Source organism: Empidonax traillii, unplaced genomic scaffold (genome assembly GCF_003031625.1).
Source record: "Empidonax traillii isolate 1590-97213 ecotype Southwest subspecies unplaced genomic scaffold, ASM303162v1 scaffold180:size851510, whole genome shotgun sequence".
NCBI lineage: Eukaryota > Metazoa > Chordata > Aves > Passeriformes > Tyrannidae > Empidonax > Empidonax traillii.
Genome location: NW_020955373.1, coordinates 498,565 through 514,362, shown reverse-complemented (window position 1 = coordinate 514,362; position 15,798 = coordinate 498,565). Strand labels below are relative to the sequence as shown.

The 15,798-nt window shown below is 41.6% G+C and overlaps 1 protein-coding gene across 1 annotated transcript; it reads right to left on the bottom strand.

Annotated features, from left to right (window-relative positions):
- Positions 1 to 3,826: 3,826 nt before the first annotated feature.
- Positions 3,827 to 15,518, bottom strand: TMEM114 (transmembrane protein 114). Its single transcript, XM_027886171.1, has 4 exons — positions 15,335 to 15,518; positions 14,143 to 14,223; positions 5,606 to 5,743; positions 3,827 to 4,194 (listed from the first exon to the last, which is right to left on the bottom strand). The coding sequence occupies exons 1-4, from the start codon at positions 15,516 to 15,518 to the stop codon at positions 3,962 to 3,964; spliced, it is 636 nt and encodes a 211-aa protein (XP_027741972.1). The 3' UTR covers positions 3,827 to 3,961.
- Positions 15,519 to 15,798: the final 280 nt, after the last annotated feature.

Below are 15,798 nucleotides of genomic sequence, written 5' to 3'. Positions count from 1 at the left end.
GGTTGGAAAAGACCTTTAAGACTATCGAGTCCAACGGCCTTTCATGAAGTCAGGGTGGCTGTTGCTGATCCCCTGGTTGTCCTGTATGTGCTGTGTGCACAGAAATGTTTTCTCTCCAAATACAGCCAAGTGCTCAGTGCAGCCATGAGGTGTCAGTACAGACCACGGTTTCTGTGCAAACCATCACAAAGCCGAAGGGATCTCCCGAGTGAGAGCACTCACACAGTGATCGCTACCGATACAAACGCCGAAGTGAGATGTGACCCAGCAGCATGTACTGCTCCTGCGAGTACACATCCAAAGACTGGGTGAGACAGTGACAGCTGCTGAAAGCACTGGCAAAAAGGGAGGGGAAAGTTTGAGGGCCTGGTTAGGGTTAAAGCTGATGGGCAAAACAGAAGAGAAGGCTGTTGCAGTGAAACAACACTATAATGTTTTAGTAAAAGCAAAATAATCTAATTTTTGTAACCTAACTAGAATGCAATTCAGTAGTGAAGTACGTGGAGTACAAACCAGGGATAGCTAAAACTCTGGGGTAGAACCTGCAGCCCATGGGAAGAACACATATTGGAGAAGTTCATGGAAGATTGTCTCCTGTGGGAGGGACCCCACACTGGAGCAGGGGAAGAGTGTGAGGAGTCCACTCCATGAGGAGGAAGATGCTTCAGAAATAACTTGATTGCACCCACTTTCTCTGTCCCCCTGTGCCATTCAGTGGCCAGGAGGTAGAGAATCAGGGGTAAAGTTAAGCCTGGAAAGAAGGGAGGGGGGAGGGTAAGGTGTTTTTAAAATTTGGTTTTATTTGTCATTCTCCTATTCTGACTGGTAACAAATTAAACTCATTTCCCCAAGTCGAGTCTGTTTTGCTCACGACAGTAATTGGTGAGTGACCTCTCCCTGCCCTGATCTTCTGCCCTTTGGTAGATTTTCTCTCTCCCTGTGTTGAGGAGGGGAGTGACAAAATGACTTTGGTGGGCAACCAACATCCAGCCAGGGTCAACCCACCACACAGGTCTACCGGCTTTGGATCAGTGCTCAACAAATGCATGGAGCTGCTTTAACTGTCCAATAATGTCCCCTTGGTCACCAGAGGTGGGGGTTATACAGAGACATCCAAGCTGCCTCGCAGCAGCCAAGATGGGGAACAGCACAATTTCAGACTGAATCCTTGTGGATTCATGTCTGCAGAATATTCACCAGCATGTCCTATAAATGTCTTGTATATCTGCACCTTTTTCATGCTCATGGATTCTTCTGACCTCTCCTATACTTCTCTGCCACTCCCTGAGGAAGCCTTTAAATTACTGATGGATATTGGCCAGTAGCTCTGTGCCTTTACCCCTAAAACAGTACTGCTCTGCTCAGTACATCTGTTTTTCTTCATTTGAAATGTGACCAATTACCAATGAGTTTGCAATTCACCACAAAGTAATGGGAACATTCAGTGTCCTCATCTCAGTAATGTATTTTGGGGAAAACACAGCAAAGAACTGGGTATTAAATAAACATTAGTTTCAGTAAGAGGAAGAAGCTTATAAGGTCATTTGTTTCAAATTACATAAAATCCTTTCTAGGATGTTTTCTCTTCCTAGCACAATTTTTCAAAGTGTTCAATGCTAATTTGACTGTTCCAAACAATCTTTTGTTCTTTGTATTCAGAAAGAATTTCAGAGAAATTCTGGGGTTATGCAAACATTCAGGAGCAGAAGATGCTCTTTATTACCATTGTGCCAGATATTGCAGGAAGCCAGAATGAGAAATTTAGGAGAGCCATGGAAATGACAATTGCCCTAATTCAATAACGAATTCATTGGCTTTCTAATTAGATTTGATCACTTGAGTATTTTATATTGTAACTGTGCAAGTATCTTTTGGATACCTACCACATGTGACACAGGCACTTCAAAAGCATTATAAAAACAGTAGAACAGATCTGCAGAAAAAGTTAGGGAAAAATATAAAACCTAGTTCTTCCATGTCTTGATAAATAACTCCCAGCTCCGAGATGTCATTTTATTTAATTTTACAACATTCAAAACCACTTTAAAATAACATCTGTAATAAATATTCGAAAAATAACTCAGATGATATTTTACTGTTACAGCTTACAGTAATGTCTGAGTAACATCATACAAATTGTATTATAAATAGCTTCACCAGCAACAAAACACAGAATCACATTTTACATAATTCACTTAAGCACATGGAATTTTTACTACAAAGGATTTGTTTTTCTTACTCTTCTTCTAGAGCGGATTTTGTATGCTTTAACTTGTAAAATCACTCAATTACATGGTCCCAACATAAGGCAACATGGAAAATACCTGAAAACCAATGTCAGAGCAAGTGAGAATTACAAAATTGGACTGGCTAACCACAGAATTTCTACTACTCAATCCTTTCAGGGTTTCTAGTCTTACTTCAGTCTGATAACAAGCAATGGCCAACTAAGGTGTTAGGCTGGGATTCAGAATCACTGTTTTCATGTGACCTTGGATGGGTCTTCTGGCTCAGCTCTCCATTCACAGCATGGTAATAATAATGGTCCCTTCTGTCTTCAAAGACTGGAAGCTCCCAGAAGCTCCCTGAAGGAATTGGTACTTTGGGACTAAGATTAAAGCTGAGCTCAGTAAGAGTGAATGTGCAGTCTTCAACATGGGGCACACTGATAAAACCATCCTGATATTTAACAGAGGTAGATGAATGATGCCCTTTGCACTACTGGAGAATGTACAAGGGACTTGCCCAACGAGAGAGTGTGCCTGACACAGCTCCTGAGTCACAGTCCTGAACTGCAGTGTGCTGAGGTCCTCCAGAAATACATGATCTAACAGAAAGAGAGGGAAGCTGTTAACACATTCAGGTCTTTATTCAAAGCCACAGCAGTCAGGGGAAAATTTCTTTAGTAACTTCAGCTCTTTTAAGTGCTACTACCCAGAGGTAAAACTAGATTGCTTGGCACCTAGGACAAAATTCACGTGTCTTGTGTGTTCACTTTATTCAGCAGCTTTCAGCACAAGACAAACATATTCTAGCACAAAGTATGTGCACAGACTTCATGAAAAGGAAGCATCAACAAAAATGCAAAGTAAAAACCGGGAAATTCATCAGATATACCTTCTGCATTACAGAATTGAAAAACCAGCTAGTGATAGGCCGAAAGAGATGTAGCCTGAGCATCTAAAATAGATTGGGGCTGGCTACAGTAGTTAGTTAAAACATCTGGGAAAGCAGCTGCATCTTTCTCTTGCCATACACTCACCACTGCACTACACTCCAGAACTTTACCATCACAGTCATCACTTTACCATCTGCTGGATTACAGAATCATAAAACGGTTTGGGTTGGAAACGACTTCAAACATCATGTAGTTCCAACCACCAGGCTCTTGTCCAAAGTCCCTTTCCTCTTGTATCCCACTTTAGGTACTGGAAGGGGTTCTAAGGTCTCCCCAGAGCCTTCTCTTCTCAGCTCTCTCAATCCATCTCCATACCAGAAGGGCTCCAGCCTGGAACATCTTTGTGGCCTCCTCTGGACTCACTGCAGCAGGTCCATGTCCTTCTTAGGAGTCTCAGAGGAGAAACCAAAAGCTGGCCTGCAAGGTACTCTGAGGCACTTTGCTTAGACAGCAAAGAAGACAAAAGCAAGCAAGAACTCTGCCTTGTTCCAAGCAGTGAATGGAGATGTCTTATGAGCTGCCAGCTGAAATTAGTCTGAAAACACTAACACTGCAATGTACTTTCTTCTAAAGTCACAAGGGTGTCATTATTGACAGCACTTGCAATGTTTTACTGATTTATCAGAATCTTTGTGTTTTATAGCCAACTCTGAGGAACAGGGTTTACAGCAGCTGACAAGGTACTCAGCCTTCCACTTTTATATACCCCCAGTGACCAGCTGGGCCAAGCAATCCACACTGTCAGGCTCTTCAGTGTTCTGTCGTTGCAAAGACACCTGTTGTTCACAACATCTCCTCACGCTGCCGTTTCAGACCCACAACTCTCGCTGCCAGGAGGAACACGGCCCCAGTGAGCACTTCTGCGACAAAGGAGATCCAGACCAGTGCCAGGGACCAGCCAAACCTGATATCGATCTCCACCAGGAGGTCCTTGCTCCTCAGGAGGCAGACAGCTTCTTCAAAGGCAGCAGCTGAATATGCAATGTAGACACTGATCCCAGCAAGTGTGACCAGAGCTGAGAGAGAGAAACACACTCAGCTAGTTAAATCAAAACCAGTCAACTGGATATGGCTTTAGGGCTTCTTTGCCACTCCTTCCTATCCCACCCAGGCCAGATTTCCAGTTTATCTTTGATATCTATTTGAGGTTGGTTTTCTGTCCATTGAGTACAATGTGTTCCCACTGTTAAATACTGAATCAAAATGTCTAACATCAAGCCTGCCACAATAAAAGTCCAGTCATATATTCCACAGATATCTAATGCACACACATCTCTGTTTTCAGTACTGTATTATAATGCATCCTGATTCCTCCCTGCTGAGCACCATGTGCAGATGTCTGCCTCTAAAACAGAAAGCCCACAGAGACACAGATTCTTGCATTTCAGGTCACTGACCTGAATTTGGGTTGTTTTCTAATTTTGAGTCTTGTAAATTTTGAGTGTTTAATGTAAATGTGTTGGTCCTTGCTGTCACCTCCCACCGAGTGTTGTGGAGTCATGACTACTCATCACTTCCAAATAACTGAGTCAAAGGCGTCCTTGGAGCAGAGTAAAAATAAATTAATAAAGGCACTCAAACAAGGAGCTGGATGCTTTCAGAATAAAAGAACTGTACAGAAGGTTGCAAACTTAGGGAATGGCACATCTAGCACAAGTACATACTAAATCCTAAGTGACATAAGTATATGTTACTCAAAGGACATATATTAACCAAAGTCATACCTTTACTTGATCAGAGGCAGGAAAGAAGTCATAGAAAGGCCCTGGATTAAAGGGTTGTAGCCCAGGGAAAGTAGATACTGGAACACTTGCAGGACAAGATAGTGTCTTATTTGACTGAGAGGGAGAAAAACTTTGCTCTGGCTTCTGTTACTAGCTTCAAAATGAAATCTTATAGTCCAAAATAACTTTTTGGGGTTCCCTTTTGTGGCCCATGGTTTGGGGACACCACTCTAGCTCAAAACTAGCAGTGAAGCTAAGCCAGGAATGCCCACCCTTTTCAGGAACCCAATGCAAATGCCTTTGCCAAAGTGCCAATTTTCTTTTAATGGGTGTAAGATCTGTGCAAGGTTATCAAACCCTATGCTTTAGCGATTCCAAAGTCACTTTTCAATTACCCCATTACCCAATCTGTAAAGAATTTGTGCCCTGTGCTTAGAAGGTATTAAATCTTTTGTGGTAATGGGCACAGCAAACACTCTGTGCTCAAAGTGTGACTCACTGCACAAGGATGTTTGGCTGTGTGTGATTATTTGCTTTTCCTGACTAAGTTGCTTGGCTCCAGAATCCCATCAGGGTGAACACCAGCATTATTCTGAAAGGAAACCCCTGCTTAGCTCTTATTCCCTGGAAAAAACAAAGTGATGTTTCCCAGATATAATCTCTTATTATTTAAATTGGTTAAGTTGGGAGTTTGATATTGTACCTCCAAAAAGAAAAAGCAGTCCAGTCATTAGAAGCAGTAGGTAGGCCCTGGCAAGGATACTGATGAATCCAGTCATTCCTCCAAAAATCATCAGTATCAGGCTGAGGGGCATCAGGATGACAAATGTTCCATGCATGTCTGAAGAAAAATAAAGAATGTTAATATTTCAATATTTTATGAGGGTGTCAATGGATGTACTAATAATTATTAAATGCATGCAACAGCAGAATCAAAGCCTTATTCTGTGCTGAATCAACAAGAAATTGGAAAACCTCTTGGGTTTTCAGTTTAAGTTGGCAGGACAAACATATGATATGGAGGAAAAGGTCAGATACAAAGCAAGCCCTCACAGGATCACAGTCTGGGTTTCAAACAGAGACCACAAATATAAAGGATATGTCTGCATAGATATATTTAAGCAGTTAAACTGGCTCAGCTATTAAGCCAAGCTGGATCACAGGTGATGCACTGCATACCAAGCACTGACAACCTAAATCAAAAGTAGCCCTGGTTATGACACAGATCACAGTGAGTGGCACTGTTGTGTCTGGGTGGTGAGATCCAGCCATGCTTTTGATTAAATTCTTTCTCTTCTGTCACATGTTCTCTGCTGAACAGATCTAGCAATTTGGTGACCTTTTCCTTTGTTGCAGCTGACCATCAACTAGAGGTAAATTTTCCCATCCAGCTCTGATTCTGTCTGTCATTGTTTTCTACAGCAGCTTCACTAAGTACATTAACTTATCCTGCTTGCTTCCTCCCATGCTAAATGTTTTACATTAGTCTTTCTTGATCCCTATAACATTTTAATAGCTGTGTAAACAGAAGGTTGCTATGTATTTTCTCATATCACACTGGTTTTTTCCATCATAAACCATCTTTGTGCCATTGTTCCTTCTCATGCAATCTATCCACAACATTCAACCCAACCTTTTCTAGAATAATAACCAAGAAAAAGTAATTCCAGTATCAATTTATTTAATACCAAAGTGCTGAGGAAAAACAAACAAACAAAAACCAAACAAAAAACAAACAAACAAAACGAAACAAAAAACTTAAAATCCATATTCTGAAGAGGTCTAGGCTTCAGTGGCTCATTTAATTTCCCAGAGGAATGACGATATACATTAGCTGGTTCCCAAGGAAAAGGAATCAGTTAGAGATCACAGGTTTTGTGTGATCAAATGATCAATTTTTTTAAAATGATTGTAACTGCCCACTGAATTGGAATTACTCCATCTGCCACTGGCTAAGGATCCAACTTATCCACTTCAGCAACATTATAAAGATAACACACAACTGTGTATCTCTGTTCAGTTCTAGAAGCTTGGAAGGTTAGGAAGGGATCAAGGCAGACACTGTTAATGTCTTTACTTGGGTAGAATGTGGTTTCAAGACATAATTACTTGTTTTGTGTAGCACAGAAGATGATCACAAGGAAGAATGTGGCAAATGACAAAGTTTTGGGAGGTGACCCTCTTGTTCTTCCATTTCTGTTTATTTATGCTGGTATTATATTTTCATATTCAATCCCACATATGCCCACATCTGGACCAGCTGATGCTCAGAAATCATGAATTCAGCTTTCTGCACTGAAGAGAGCACTTTCTCTCTTTGATTCTAAAGCTGAGCCCACTCCCTGTGTTTTCCTTCAGCAAATGTAGCCCCAGCTGCTGTTGCTGGCTAAGAAACACAAACCTATAGCAATTCTCAGATGCTAACAGATGAATCAATCTTCAGTTTACTGGGTATAAACCAGTATGTCAAAACTGTCTGCAAATCTTAGCTGAATACCAAGATGAGAAACAGCATGGAACTCAGTTCAGGAGTTTTTTATATAGGTAGAAGTGGTTGTTGGTTGTAAGAATAGTACAACTCTGTCCCCAGACCTGGCTTTGCTGGGAGGGAAAATCCATAAATAAGCTCATCACTGGCTCTATGCCTCGTGATTTTCCAGGTGTCCCTCACTGACTGCTAACAAACTACACCTCAGGACAGCAACAGCTACAGTTGCTATTTCTTTGACTTGCCTTATCATGATGTGATTCCAGCTACTGCACCTACTGCAGCCTGAGCCAGGACAGTGAGTGAGGTAGATCAGGCTCTGAATGGAACCTTGTGAAGGAAAGGGAAAGCAAATCCATATCAGAACATCCTGGGGAGTGTCACAGATTATATTAATGATCTGTGGCAGTTGCGTGCAACTTCAGAATAACTCTGATTCTTATGCCCTCTTCATAAGGACATAAAATAAAAATACAGGGTTTGGGGATATCTCAGCTGAAACCCACAAATCCCACTGTGGCAGAGCCTCACTTTTCCTACACACAGCTGGAACTGCATTTCTCATTAATCACCTGCAGCTTTTTTAAAATCAAGTATTTAATGGATTGTATTTGGTTAAACAGCACTTTTATCATCTCCACTGTTCAAGTTCAATATCTAATAGTCATTTGTCCTATGAAATCTGCAACTGCCTGGGAAACTTATTCTAAAATGCTGCCATGGAAACCACTCAGGAATCTGAATTCATGCCATCTGGCATATGATATTATGCCATTATATTCCTTGATTAGAGGAACAGAATTAGTTTATAGAAGAACATGACTTAAAATATCTTTACTCTGTTTCTGTCCTCAATAATCATCTGTGAAAGAAGTTAAAACATTAATTTTGCAGTCATTTTAGTGGTTTGTTTTTTTTTTTAGTTTCTGTTGAAATACACTTATGTATATATTATACATACAACTTTCTTCATATTGATGAAATTAATCTACTATTGAAAAAAAAAAAAAACAACAACCAACCAAACAGCCTAAACATTGTTTAGAAGAAGAGGTATGTGCACTTTCCTGCAAAACAGGATTCAGTTTCCCACGTCTGTTGCTCAGTGCCAGAGTTCCCCATCAGTCCAACACAAAAAATCCAATAGTTTAGTCTTAGAACTACTGAAACAAACTCATGAACATTTAAAAAACACTCCTGTTTTCTGTAGGGGAAAAAAAAAAAGATCTCAATTGCCTGATCTGAGCTAATGAAGTTTTACATCAGCTAGCCAAAGCTGTTTTAGTAGAGATCGGACCAAATATCTGTAAGAATGACATCTGCAGTGTGTGTCCAGATCTCAGGATTTGGCAGGCACTTCTAAATTACCACCCAACACAGTTGTTGAGTTGTTTGCAAAGAGAAATCTGTGGAATGAACTAGAAAAATTGAACGGTGTCAGAAGTAACCAACTGCAAGCAAAGCAGCTTTGTTAATCACCTCCTGTTAACATGCTGGAGCTTAATTGCTTCAAACTAACTTTGGATTTGTTTGCACAGCTTATAATAGCAAATAATCTCTAGAAAACTGTAATAGTCACCTCATCAGAAATACTCCAAATGGCAGCGGCTCAGAAGAGCTTAATTAAGGGCCTGTTTATCTTACCCAGCAGTTCCTAAATAGCCAGTTAGAAAGACAAAAGCCTCGAGCCGAAACCCAACGCTTGACAGCTGCTAAAACCGACGGGGCTGCTCGGGAAAGACTTGGCAATGCCAGGAAGAATCAGTGTATGGAGAAAGACCTACTTGCTTGTAAGGAAGAAAGGAAGGAAACAACTTGGAAAAACAACGAGCAACGAGATGTAAGTGGCTAAATTTGAGACCTCTGGGCTTGGACCCCAGGGACACGAAGGTCTGGTTTCCCTGCTGTTCAACAAAGATGCTGGTGGAGGATTGCTCACAGGGTTAGGGAACTCCAGGATAATTAGCCAGGCTCTCTGGTGTGTGTGCTACATGTTTTGGCTTGGTGCTCTTCTCAAAAAATCTCTGAGCTAAACTGGAAGACAAATTGCAGACAGCAGAAATAAAATGATGCCAGAGTGGGAACAGGGGGCTCTGACAAGCAGGAATGGGTGGAATGATGGATGTGAGAGGTGAACTGTGGCTCACATTCTATTGCCACGGTACCAATGACTTTGAAAACGAGAACATTCATCAGAGGTTGTCACTGGTTCGGCCTCAGCCGCAGTGATGCTGCAGTTATCTCAGACTTCTGTATATATTTACTGGAATATCTACTCTAAGTACCCAAGCAGATGTTCACTGGGACCTCTCTGAAGGAACAGTACACTGTTGCTCAGAAACAAAGCAGATCCCCTTAGGTACACACCTACCAGATCAATTAAATTAGAATTTCTGTGTACATCATTTGGGTCTTATTTCACTCGGCCTCTGAACTAGCTCTTGCCAGATATTCCAGCCCTGTTCTCCTTCTGATAATTTCTAACTAAAAGAAAAATTGTGAAGAACTGTAAATCCCCCAGGAAAAATGCCATGACAGCCAAAGAATAGGGTTTTCTTTATAACATTCCAAACTGTAAAAATAAAATAAACTCAGTAAAAATTAAATAGGACCATGAAGAGCAGGGCAAAGTGTGAAAGCAGCTGGTTAGTGACTGTTACAGGGTCCACTTGCTGTAAGGATATCCAGACAAGTTTATCTGTACTATTAAACTAATTCTGTTGAGGAAGAAACCAAGGCAGCTGTTACAGTAAAACAACTGAGGTATCAGTAACTGCCTCTGCTGCAAAGATTGTTTCCCTGCAGGAAGCACTAACTTGTCTGCAGCCTCATGTTCCAGTCACACAGTACTTTAAAAAAAAGAAAAAAATAAAAATACTCTTGGAAGAATACTTGAAGCAGTTGTGCATGGGCACACTCCAGTCTTGATTTTATAACAGGAAAAAGATTTTCTTCCAGTCACATGTAAGTGGAAACCACATCCATTAACTGCTCATCTCTAGGTGGCTCAGGAATACAGGAGAGCACTAAAAATGGACCTGTGAAAGGAAATCAATCACTGCCCATGATGTTCATGTCAATGACAAAAAATCAGGATTGTCAGAGGCTTGTAGGCACCTTGTAGGTGCCTAATGCAGGCAGTTTGTGTGCCGTGCAGACAGTAAGAAAGAACAGTGGTTCCTCTCAAGTTATTTTTCATAGCACCAGACCCAGCTCTGCAGTGCAGGTGGGACCCCACACCAGCTCAGGTGCAAAGCTGAGACTCAAGAGAAATTGTCTGGTTTTGATCAGAGACATTTACAACACTGTTCATTTTGCAGGGATTAAGCTGGTGCTGTCTTTATCTAAACCTATACTGGTATTCACTAATTATTAACAATGGAAAATATTTATATTACAAAAATACCTAAGAGCAACCTTTGCCCAGTGTAACTTGTTGGGTTTTTGTTGTTGTTGTTGTTGTTGTTAGGGCTTTTTTCTTGGTGGTATTTCTTTTTGTTTTGGCTTTGTTTGTTTTGTTTTGTTTTTTCTTTCAAGAAATTCTTTTACAAAGCTGAAACTCTTGGGGAAAATCTTTCAGCTGATTAAATGCTGCCATTCCCTCCACACACCAGCTTCCCCCTCTCTGTATGTGATCCTCAACACTTTGATGTGATTGTGGGTGATATATTCCTTCTACTGGAAAATGGCAAATCTGCTCGGAACTCCTGATGCAGCTTTCTTTAGAGTGACATCCTCATTTTATCATTTAGTGAGAGATGGATTCAGACCACCATGAAAAAAAAGGTGCTCTTCCTGCTTGTCTCCCATAGCTGGCACAGGAGAACACATGGCAAGGCAAAATATCTGGGGGGTGTGATGACAGATTTCAGTTCTAAGGGTGATTTTTAGAGGACTATCTTTAATCCTGCTGGTCACCAAGAGACCCTAATAACTGTCTAAATTGTGAAAAGGGACACTTTTAATCCTGTATAGGACAAAAGAAAGTGTGCATCTCCAGTAAAAAATAATTTTTTAAGTGCAGAAATTTCAGGAAAACTAGTGGCAGGAAGTCCAGTAGTATTTTTGTTTAGACAGTGGCTTATGTTTTCAACAAATATATAGCCATGTCATAATGTGATCTGTAGTAGGAAAATATTTTATACACTTTGGGCTTGAGGGAGGCAGATGGTATACACTGAATGTTCAGCTGGAGGGAGTGGTAAGAAAAGAAGTGGAAGGCTAATGCAGAAGAGAAGGCATGTTTGTGTCTGATCCATTAGAGGAATCAGTCAAGAGTACTCCTGTGATGTGAAAACACGTCACTCTCCCAGGCTTAACAGCACCTATGTTGATTGCCTGAGTAATACTGCTGCTAGCACAGGATTTTAACTTGTACACCAAATTGTTTTAATTTACCAGGAGCTCTATTTGAAGTACACAATAAACCTAAAAGGAATATGCTGTGCATTAATAGGAGAGAAACTGGAAGTGTGGAGGAAGGGAATGTGAAGGCTTTTCATTCTCTAATGAAGGGTTTGTCTTCTGGCAGTGACCAGGACTTTTGTTTCCACTTCAGCCCAGCTCTTTGCACTCACATACAGACTTTCTCCCATCTTTTTGGCACTTGTGTCTAGTCAAGGCATGCCAAAAAGCGCATTCAAACTCTGAAAAATGAGGCATGTGACCAATGTGTTACTCAAATGCCTACATTAGGATACAGTCCTTTAAAATCTTTTTAGGAATAATCAGCAAGAAACACATTTGATGTTGCCAGAACTCATGTCTGTCAGTCAAACAGTGAGAAATATGTGTCTACAGCTAAATGGAATGAGATTAATCCCATGTGAAAGTTCCTCACAGACACCTTCACAGGGACACACAGAGAAAAATGCAATTTTTTGAAGTAACCAATTAAAGCTGTGCAATTGCTTGTTTGCTCCATACAGCAACAGATGAAGAAACCACTGTAACTACACTGCAACCCATGCCCTCAGAATTTTCCTCTAAAATTCTAGTTAAAATGTGTTGTAGATGAAAATGGTTTGCCTAAATATGATTCAGTGACCACAGTCAGAAAATATTTAAGAGCAGAGGGTAATATCTCGGTACTTAATGAACTTAGATGTCACTTAGAAATATCTGTATTTCCTTGAAGGAAGAAGTACTGACATGGCAGTTCCTGTGTTTGGCTGCTCTTGCTGCAGACCTGTAGCCTTTGTCCAGGAACCTAAAAATAGTACTTGATGTGAAAGTGAGAGAAAAAAAATTTTCTTAAGCTCTGAAGATCCTGTAAGCATAGTTGTTAATCCAATTTTTACTCATATCCACTATTCTCTTACACTTCATGACTACCAAAGAGCTGTCCTTTGTTTCCAAGCCAACATCATTTTTATAACCAAAAGAGCTCTCTGTAATCTATGATTTTGGTTTGTTATTTCGCTGAAGAGATGCAACCTAAAATCTCTTCACCTGAGGGAAATTACAGATGTGCCTTTTGCAAATACACACACAACTTCTGAAATGCTAATAATTTTATCCTGAAATTTTGGACCATCCCCAACGTAACGGTTGAGCCACCCACACCTAAAACGTCATCAGTCTGGCTGGGTTCACTTCGCAGTGACCCCTCAAAGGTTTAAGTGATCAAGCAGACAATCATTTTCACTGATCCTCGGAGTTTTCAGCAACATCAAGCAGCCAAGGCCCCCTCTCTTGAGCGAGAAAAATTTAAGAAATGGCCCTTTTCTATTCGAAAGCTCAGAGAGACAACCTGGGCTGTGAGTCTTGAACCTGCCAATATGTTTATATGGCTCTTTCAGTAGCCCACTGGGATCTTATTCCTACTTCAGCTTCCCAGTCACAGCCCCACCAGCAACAGCACCTCCTAGGCCTCCTTTCCCACGTGTGCTGCACTTTTAGCTGCATCATGGGATGCTGCTCCAAGGAACTGAAGACACTTTAATCCTCTCTGGATGATTGTTCAGGGAATGGCTGGTTTAGAGGGAAAGAGTCCCATTTCAAGACATGGGACTAACACACATATTCTGCATGCAAGGTGGAAAGAGCCAGAGTAAGAGAGGAGAGGTAAGTAAATTAAAAAAATTGTAAAAATCAAGCCCATACACAAGCATGTATGAGCAGAGGATTGTGCAGAATATGATGCAAAGAAGCTAAATCATCTTTTAGGAGATGCCTGTAAGTATTTGAAAATGTTCAGTGTGGACTTTTGAAAACATCCTGACATTGACTAATGTATCTAAAAAAAAAGGAAATAAATAGAGTTAGGAGCTTAGTGATTTTGAACACAGTGTTCTTTGAACACTGCTTTTAGTCAGTGATTTATTTTCTTAAATTCTCACAAATTAAGTCTTTTATCAGAGCATGGAATCCCACTGAAAGGGTAGAAAAGTAACTGCCTGGAAGATTCGTTTAAATGTGTACTTAAGCATTTTCAGTGATCAAACTCCTCTGAGGCAATCTTGACCATTTTTGCCTTCTGTTTTTTAAGAATTGTGTGCCTTCCTGTGCCATTCCAGTCAGAAAGGTCTTGCTCCTGTGGAAGAAATTAACTGAACTCGACGTGAAATAGATGGTTATTTCAAAAGTAAACCTCCTCAAAGACCACAGGCAGTGACAGATATTGTACAGAAGAAGAGTCAAAATACTGTCTCAGCAAGTTCCCCCTCTGAATAGGAAATGAGTCCTTGTAAGTGGCCAAGGAGGGAGGGAAGGATGGATATAAATATAAAAATAATATAAATGTTACTCACACAAAAGCTGTCTGTGTGAATCGGTGATGTTTGCATTCTCGTGCCAGAAGGGGTTTATCAAAGGGTAACACTCATTCCTCACTAATAGAGAAGGGGAAAAACAATGGGGGAAAAAATTACACTGTAATATCTCAATATCTTTTTACTATTTTTTTGCATGTAAGTATAATTCATATAATATAAACTGCTTTTAAAACAGTTATTCCCAGGTAGGGAAGGAAAGAAGGGGATTTTCAGTACCCAGCATTGGCTGCTCCCATGGGGCCTGACCACTGGAGTCAGCAGGGAAACATCTGCTTGTTGCAGTGGGCTTGGGATATAGCACAGGGAGAATTCCTGAAACCTGCTCCTTCTTCCCACTCCACTGGGAGCAACATCCTTTCTTGACTGTGGTGAACATTACTTACTCCTTGCTTTTAATGGTGGAATAAAAACGAAAAGTAACAAATTAACTCAATGGGGAAAATTCTATGATATCCATATAGTGTTCATAGACTTTTCATTAAAATCTAGAACCATGAAACACCAAGCAAGACCAAACACAGTAGAACTACCTGGTGAACTTGGCGAGCCTTTAGTCACTTGCCTTTAATTAGTATGTGACTAAGTTTATCTCAATTATTTATAGATAACCTAATTTTAATGACAAAAATTTTAAATGTGCATTTCAAACTAACAATATTTATATTGCTATATTATCCTAATAATAAATAATAATAACTTTAATTATATTGTTTATATTAACTACAGTGTTTATATTTATGTTGCTTATGTTTATATTCTTTACATTATTATTTAACATTTTAATGGCTTTCACCCAGAACTTTTGCCCCTTAATTCCCCCAGCCAAATGAAAAGACATCTCCTTCCTCCTAAATGGTTAACGTTTATTAAATTAAGCTTGGATTAAAAGTTAATGCATAATCAGCTTACAGCAGCAGAAAATTCGCTCTCCCCATGTCTCCCTGGCAGGTAACACGGGGGGATATCGACAAAGCACTGCCCACGGATGCCGGGCCCCTCCGGTTCCCCGGACCCCGCATCTGGACCCCAACGGCTGCACCCCGCAGCTGGACCCTCAGAGCTGGATCTCTGTAGCTGGACCCCCGCAGCTGGATCCCCGTAGCTGGATCCACAGCTGGATCCACAGCTGGATCCACAGCTGGATGCCCGCTCCACCCGCCCCACTCACCGCGGCAGGTCCGCCACAGCCCCGAGTGCGAGCTGAGCGCGTCCGAGCCGTTCCGGGACGCCTCCAGCTTGGAGGCATCGATGATGTACCAGAAGTCCGTCGCGATGGCCACCACGAGGAAGACGAAGCTGGAAAGTCCCACCAGGGCCACGAAGAGGGAGAGGGCGCCCAAGTTCGCCCTCATGCTGATGCCGCCGCCGCCTCCTCCCCTCCTCGGCCAGACCCGACGGCCGCGCAGGTTGCGCGCCCCGAGCCCCGCCCCGCTCCCTGCGCGCCCCGCGGGCGGAGCGGGGACCCCGCCCGGCACAGGGGGGTCCCCCCTGTCCCCGACCCCGGGTACCTGTCCTGCCCCGCCTGCGCATCAGTGGCGGCACTGAGCAGGTGGGTTCTGCCTCCCCAGAAAGGGATACCTGTGAGAACACGGGGGGAGGGGGATCCTGATCGCTCCCATATCCCAAACAGCG

What these genes read in the sequence shown, in the direction of transcription:
- TMEM114 (XM_027886171.1), bottom strand. Translation starts at nt 15,518, where the DNA reads ATGAGGGCGAACTTGGGCGCCCTCTCCCTCTTCGTGGCCCTGGTGGGA. An exon ending in TTCACACAGACAGCTTTTGT is followed by an intron (nt 5,744 to 14,142) that starts GTGAGTAACATT and finishes ATTTTTCTTCAG; the next exon opens with ACATGCATGGAACATTTGTC. An exon ending in ACTGCTTTTTCTTTTTGGAG is followed by an intron (nt 4,195 to 5,605) that starts GTACAATATCAA and finishes TCTCTCTCTCAG; the next exon opens with CTCTGGTCACACTTGCTGGG.